Below are 7500 nucleotides of genomic sequence, written 5' to 3' on the forward strand. Positions count from 1 at the left end.
GAGAGAATGAATGAATGAATAACAGGTAGAGACAATACAGAAGAGAGAATGAGTGAATGAATGACAGAGAGAGACAATACAAAAGAGAGAATGAGTGAATGAATGACAGAGAGAGACAATACAAAAGAGAGAATGAGTGAATGAATGGGAGGGAGAGACAATACAAAAGAGAGAATGAGCGAATGAATGAATGAAAGAATGACAGGGAGAGACAATACAAAAGAGAGAATGAGTGAATGAATGATAGGTAGAGACAATACAAAAGAGAGAATGAGTGAATGAATGACAGGGAGAGACAATACAAAAGAGAGAATGAGTGAATGAATGACAGAGAGAGACAATACAAAAGAGAGAATGAGTGAATGAATGACAGGTAGAGACAATACAAAAGAGAGAATGAGTGAATGAATGACAGAGAGAGACAATACAAAAGAGAGAATGAGTGAAAGAATGACAGGTAGAGATAATACAAAAGAGAGAATGAGTGAATGAATGACAGAGAGACAATACAAAAGAGAGAATGAGTGAATAAATGACAGGTAGAGACAATACAAAAGAGAGAATGAGTGAATGGATGACAGGGAGAGACAACACAAAAGAGAGAATGAGTGAATGAATGAAAGGTAGAGACAATTCAAAAGAGAGAATGAGTGAATGAATGACAGGGAGAGACAATACAAAAGAGAGAATGAGTGATTGAATGACAGAGAGACAATACAAAAGAGAGAATGAGTGAATGAATGACAGGTAGAGCCAATACAAAAGAGAGAATGAGTGAATGAATGACAGGGAGAGACAATACAAAAGAGAGAATGAGTGAATGAATGACAGGTAGAGACAATACAAAAGAGAGAATGAGTGAATGAATGACAGGTAGAGACAATACAAAAGAGAGAATGAGTGAATGAATGACAGGTAGAGACAATACAAAAGAGAGAATGAGTGAATGAATGACAGGGAGAGACAATACAAAAGAGAGAATGAGTGAATGAATGAAAGGTAGAGACAATACAAAAGAGAGAATGAGTGAATGAATGAAAGGTAGAGACAATACAAAAGAGAGAATGAGTGAATGAATGACAGGTAGAGACAATACAAAAGAGAGAATGAGTGAATGAATGACAGGTAGAGACAATAAAAAAGAGAATGAGTGAATGAATGACGGAGAGACAATACAAAAGAGAGAGAATGAGTGAATAATGACAGGGAGAAAAAATGCAAAAAGAGAGAATAAATGAATAAATAAGTGACAGAGATAAATTACAAAAGAGAATGAATAAATTAATGACAGGAAGGAAAAAGACAAAAGAGAGAATAAATGAAAAAATAAATGACAGGGAGAAAAAATTAAAATATAAATGACAGGGAGAAAAAATACCAGAGAGAATGAATGGATAAATGACGAGGAGAAGAAATGCAAAAAGAGGGTATAAATTAGTAAATAAATGACAGGGAAAGAAAATACAAAAGAGACAAAGAGTGAGAGAATTGCCTCTGTCATCAAAACTACTTATCAGATTAAATTAATTTGCTGATTGTACTTATCAAATGATTTTAACGTGTCAGGTTGGGTAAAAAATGAGAATTATTTCTCAGCACTGCTGTAGTGATTTTTTTCATAATTCATCATTCTCTGCTAAAATGAATTACAATTTCATTGACGTCCTGATGCTACTTTGCTACCTAACAGGACATTTTCCCCCAGTCTCTGCTATCCTTTGAAAGTGTTTTTTCAGATTATTACCATTTTTCCAGCATAAAAAAAAAAAATGATATGATGCTATAATTGAATGCAGGCTATGTCAAGAAACAAGTATTCTAGTTCTGTTAGTATATTGCTAAAACATACAGATATTCATTCACTGGTATTGTAGTGTTATAAGTAATACAGTTAAGAACAGGACATTTTGTAAAGATATTAGAAAGTTAAATCCTTGGAAATGTTTTATTTCTTGATATCAGACTTTATTCATGATTTATTTATGTTTCTGTTTAGTTGCAGAAGTATGTTTCATTTTTTTATGTTATATGTGTCTGTTGATCAATATGACTATCAGCCTGTGATGAAGTAATTTTTATTTTTGCAATTTTAGGCTTAATGATATATAGATAAGGAATTTGGTAATTTCTTTTGAGGGTGTGCTGTATTTGACTAAATTTAAAAGTGAAAAGGGTATGTGAAGAAACTGTTGAGTAGCAAATTGTGGAAGATACCTTCAGCAGCTTTCAGAATGGAACTTTTGTAGTTATATTGGCTTCTTTCTATCCAAATCTATTTGAAACTTGTGTTATGTGGTGGATAGCCAGGAATCTGTAGTTCTGGATAACAGTAGTCAAGTGATTGCCATGGCCTCTATGCTACACACTTCAGCAAAGGCCAGTAAATCTTAATCATGTATATTCTAGCTAGATAGGTATGGCTGCATATAGATGATAAATTGCTTGGAGGCTCTGCAGGCTCTACTTTGCCAGAATATATTTGAGATCTGACAGAGTGGGGTGGCCACACCGAGCAACGGAGCGACACCAAGCTAGTAATGAAGATGCAAGCGTCATCTTAACTTTTACCATCTGAGTTATATCTATGCATGGTTATTTTACATTGCAAATATGCACTATCAAACTGACTTTTCTTTCAGTTTATAGACCTCCATTTAGTTATGAAGCAAATAAGTGGCTGAACTACATATCGAAGAGAGTCAGAAACAGTAGATCTGACCTGCTTGTGACCATATGAGGCATATGTAGGATGTTATTTTTTCCAATATTTGTCCTTTTATAAGTCTATAAATTGCTCCTTCCATCTTACTTATCTAGTCTGTTTCTTTTTTACCATCTATTTGTCTTTGTATATATCCATTGAATTTTTTAGCCATCTATATATTTGTGTAGAACCAAATTCAATTTTACTAATCACCAGTTAAACAGTGATTTAAAAAGTGTGAGGAGATTTCTGTTCTAGGGCTTATTATATATTGCTGTCTTACAGAAGTATCATTCTTCAAGACCCGCCAGAAACATCAGACTCTCCTCACCTCCTCAGGCTATCATCTACCCTTTAATGGTAAGTCAGTTTGTTTGCGTGTGTGTGCATCTGTGTCTTAACATATGTTTCCTATATGGTTATATCATGAGTGTGTGGCTGTAGAACATAAAATCATCTATGATAAAGTATGCTAACAGTCAGGTAAACTTTAGATTTTTAAACAAGCAGTAACCTAACAGAATAATGTATAACCAAATTAGAAAAATAAACTTAAGATGCACAATGTTTGCAAGTCTGATATTGCTTTGTAGTATAGTTATCTCTATACTACACCAGTCTATACTATTATTAGACCAATTAGAGGGACCATCTGAGGGTGGTGGTGCTGAGAATTTGGGGTTTTCAAGTTCAGGCTGAGTCTGAGTCTGTTATTGTAGCTCTTTAGGGGCAGATAGATTCAGTAAAATCAAAATAGATATAGGGAAAAAGTAATATTGCACATTTTTTAAGACTTAGGGAAAACTCCATAAACATACTAAAAATAATGTATATATCACTTATATTTTTGGGGAAGCTATTGCAAATGTCATTTTTATAAACATTTTACCAATCTTGAGGCATATTCTTTTTCTCATTTAGTCATATTATGGAAATTAAGCTGACTGGTGTGCAAGAAAACTTTTTGTGGATCCCCCCATTGTCGGTGTCCACAAAAACACTGACTAAAAAAATGCATGATATTAACCCACTCTGGACGGGTGGTACAGTACTGTACCGCGCATTCAAAAGCCCAGTGGCCGGGCGGCACATGAGATTTAGCACATTTCTCATACAGTATAAAAACATTTTTTTATGTGAAGTAGGTTCTAAGCGATCAGTAAAGAAGATAGATGTTTTCTGGAGAAAAGATGACTCGCAGATAATCCTTGGAAATACTTTAAACCATTGATATGCAATGGTTTTTAGTACACAGACTCAATCATTAAAGATATAAATTCTTTTAGCAGCATCTTGGGAATCCCATTGTAAAAAGATTGCAATTGGGGGATAGGTTTCCTTGCCCAGTCTTCAGGATTGGTTTTATTTTAGAGCGAGGCATCTTCATGCAACATACCTTGACTTTTCCCACTCTCTTTCAGTCACTCATTGAAAAACTAGAGACATTTTTGTGTTTTAATTTTTATGTTTTATTATCACTGGCTCTAGTAGTGCTGCAGTTTGACTAAAATTGTAGTATATTGTCCATATCAGCTCATTATTTTCTTTATACTCAGTGTGATTGAAGTATTGCTGTTTTATAGGAAGACAAAAGGCAACTTTATTTTTTTGTATTGTGTACTATCATGAACAAATACGAAAAATATAACCATCCATTATGAAGATAACATGAAGAGATAGGGAAGAGGAAGGAAACCTGTACTTATGACTGTAAAAGGCACAGTAAAAGGCATCCCTACTGGCACAGGGACACATTGTAGACACTGGACATGGTTTGAGTCACCTTCCTCTTCTTGTTCTGCCTGAACATCCTTCATTGGCAGTACTTTAGAAAAAGAGGTCAGCAACTTGCTGTGGGCCATCACTCTATAAAGATAATGCTTACTAGGGACTGTAGATGGGTGTCATTCAAGGTTCTCTCTCCTGCTGGTAGAAGAAAGTGGTGCCATCTAAGTTTTGGATGTTAGGTGAAACTCATTTTGCTCAATATTACGGTAATTATAGTAATTATGACTGCAATAGTCATCATCACTCACTCATTACTCATAGCACAATAAGATAACACAGTGATTCAAAATCTGTGAATGTCATGATGTTATCAGGCTAAAAGTCCTACGTCATCTATGTCATGACACCTGTCTGCAATGGGTTAAGGCTCTCAGAAAACTAGCTTCGAATGTCTTGTTTTTTTCTCAGTGATAAAATAAAACTAAAATTGTCATTCTATATATTCATATGAGCATTTTTATGTAGCTTTATGTTATGTTTCAGTGAGAGTTCCCATACAATACAATTTACTATAGCAAGGACAAAGTAAAAGGAACTCTCAGAACAAAGTTTTGTAATTTGAGGTGAATGTAAAATGCTCTTATTTGGTGATCATGTTGAATCAGATTTGCCTTGAACTTTTTTTTTTAGTTTTCACATTTCTGCTTTTGTATCTTAGTATCAATACATTCAGTGCATTGCATTAGATTTCTTGCTGATAAAAGTCTTGTAATAGTGATATATGGAAAACATTTGCAAAAGTAAAAAAAATGTACATGAAATGTCCAGATTCTCATTACCTCACACGCACGTACACGCACGCACGCACGCACGCACGCACGCACGCACACACGCATGCAAGCACCCACGCATGCACGCACCCACGCACGCACGCACCCATGCACCCACGCACCCAGTTGTAATTCCTATTTGGTAATATTCATTTAGCTTCAAGCTATGACTGGATGCAGTATTTTATTTCTATCTTTCTGTCTTTCTGCTCTCATTGTCTTACTCTTGTGTCAGTGACTCTATCACCGTCTTTCTCTATTCACATCAGTCTCTTTCTTTCTCTGCCTTTTCCCTGGCATGATCTGCCATTTTGAGATATTTTGTAGTCAGTTCAGGAGTAGCTTCGAGAACAAATGCAACATTAACCTCTAAAGAATGATGGACAGCAGTTGTTGTACTCGTGTATATCAGTTATACAGCGTAAAAGATAGCAAAGTTGTTTAACTGGCTTTGCTTCATTGTTTTGTTATAATTTGTTTGTCTTTCTTTTGTTTCTGTCTTGTCAGCACATGTTATATAACATAGACAGCAATGTAGTTCTTCTACCTGCAGTTTTTTTCCATTCGTGCATTACACAGTTTTGAATACTACATTTTCTTCTGTCCTGTGTGTACAAATAGCTCTGCATGCATGTGTTATGGTCTATTTTTCAGTACAAATGAAAAAAACTGAGGGAGTGTAATAGATACTAATTATTTTGTAAATTATTCCAGAGGCAAAATGGCAACCGAACCCTTACTGAGTGATACCTTAGGAACCAGTCTGGACGACAGTAATACACATATGGAGACATATCACAAGAACACTACTGGAATTGACACAAATAAGGAGACTGACACATTTATGAAAAGAAACAATGGTGTGTTTGTGAAGACAAAATACCTTTTACCTGTTAGGAAAGAGGCTATTGCATTTATAAAGGAAGAAAATGCTGTATTTGTGATTGAAGAAACTAATGCATACCATGAAAAGGGGCAGCAATATCTAGATGTAGAATGCACTGTTGATCACCATATACCTGATATTCAGAAAGATACCAGTACTGACTCTCATGAAGTTGATCTCTTTGCCTGTAATAAGTGTGACATGAAATTTACTATGAAATCTGAACTGAAAATACATATTAGACATCATAACATCATGACGTGTGAAATATGCAACAAGAGATACTTGCTTCAGAGTTATTTTCTGAGACACATGAGCTTACATGCAAGGGAAGAACACTATAAGTGCATGTTATGTGGAGAAAAATTCATAAGAAAATGTCATATGTTGACTCATTTGAAAATACATACAATAAAGGGGAATAATACATGTGAGATGGAAAGTAGTCTGAAACAACATGAAATAATGTATGCAGAAATGAAGCCCAATGTAAGGTGTGCTGTGAAAGAAAATTCTCAAAGAGGTCAGTTAAATGTACATATGAGAAAACACATCCAAGAAAATCCCTATGAATGCAAACACTGCAACAAGAAGTTCAGAGCAAATTCTAACCTGAAGGTTCACATAAGAACCCATACAGGAGAAAAGCCTTTTACTTGTGATATATGTAACCAAAAATTTGCACGGAAAGATACTCTTGTAAATCACTTATATATACACAGAGGAGAGAAGCCCTATAAATGTAACGTATGTGAAGCAACATTCACAAGAAAAAGTGACCGGACTCGGCACATCAGAATTCACACTGGGGTGAGAGCTTATAGCTGCAGAGAATGTGATTTTAAATTCTTCAGAGAAGATGATATGAAAAAGCATGAAAAAATACATACAGGAATAAAGCCTTTTGTCTGTCAGGTGTGTTCTAATAAATTCTACAGAGAAAATTCCTTAAAAGTACATATGAGACGGCATACTGGAGAAAAGCCTTATGAATGTGAACATTGCAATGTGAAGTTTAGCAGAAAGTATAGCCTGAGGAGGCACTTAAGAATCCATACATTGGAAGAGTCTGTCAACTGTAATACACTTGCTAAAACACATGGGGGAGACACCCTATAAATGTATTGTATGTGATGCAGTATTTATTATAAAATCTGGCCACACTAAGCACTTAAGAAAGCACACTGGGGTGAAAGCTTATAGCTGCAAAGAATGTAGTACAAAGTTTTTCACAGTAGGTACCTTGAAAGTGTATGAACGAGTACTTATGAGAATGAAGCCTTACATTTGAAAGATGTGCAGTAAGAAATTCTCTCAAAGTAGCAACCTTTACAGACACATTATAATACACA

At 35.1% G+C, this 7500-nt stretch overlaps 1 protein-coding gene across 3 annotated transcripts in view; it reads left to right on the forward strand.

Moving 5' to 3' along the window:
• The window catches only part of LOC122256232 (uncharacterized), a 9454-nt gene that overhangs the window by 831 nt on the left and 1123 nt on the right, over positions 1–7500 (forward strand). For all 3 annotated transcript variants that reach the window (XM_086554022.1, XM_043020770.2, XM_043020771.2), the window contains exons 2-3: positions 2990–3064; positions 5977–7500. The exon at positions 5977–7500 is cut by the window's right edge and continues 1123 nt beyond it. In XM_086554022.1, coding sequence (XP_086410148.1) covers positions 5984–7267 — 1284 coding nt within the window. In that variant the 5' untranslated portion in view covers positions 2990–3064; positions 5977–5983 and the 3' untranslated portion in view covers positions 7268–7500. The remainder of the gene's footprint in view (positions 1–2989; positions 3065–5976) is intronic.

This window comes from Penaeus japonicus, unplaced genomic scaffold, assembly GCF_977035675.1.
Source record: "Penaeus japonicus unplaced genomic scaffold, GWHDUDI00000001_assembly GWHDUDI00000029, whole genome shotgun sequence".
NCBI classification, from domain to species: Eukaryota; Metazoa; Arthropoda; class Malacostraca; order Decapoda; family Penaeidae; genus Penaeus; species Penaeus japonicus.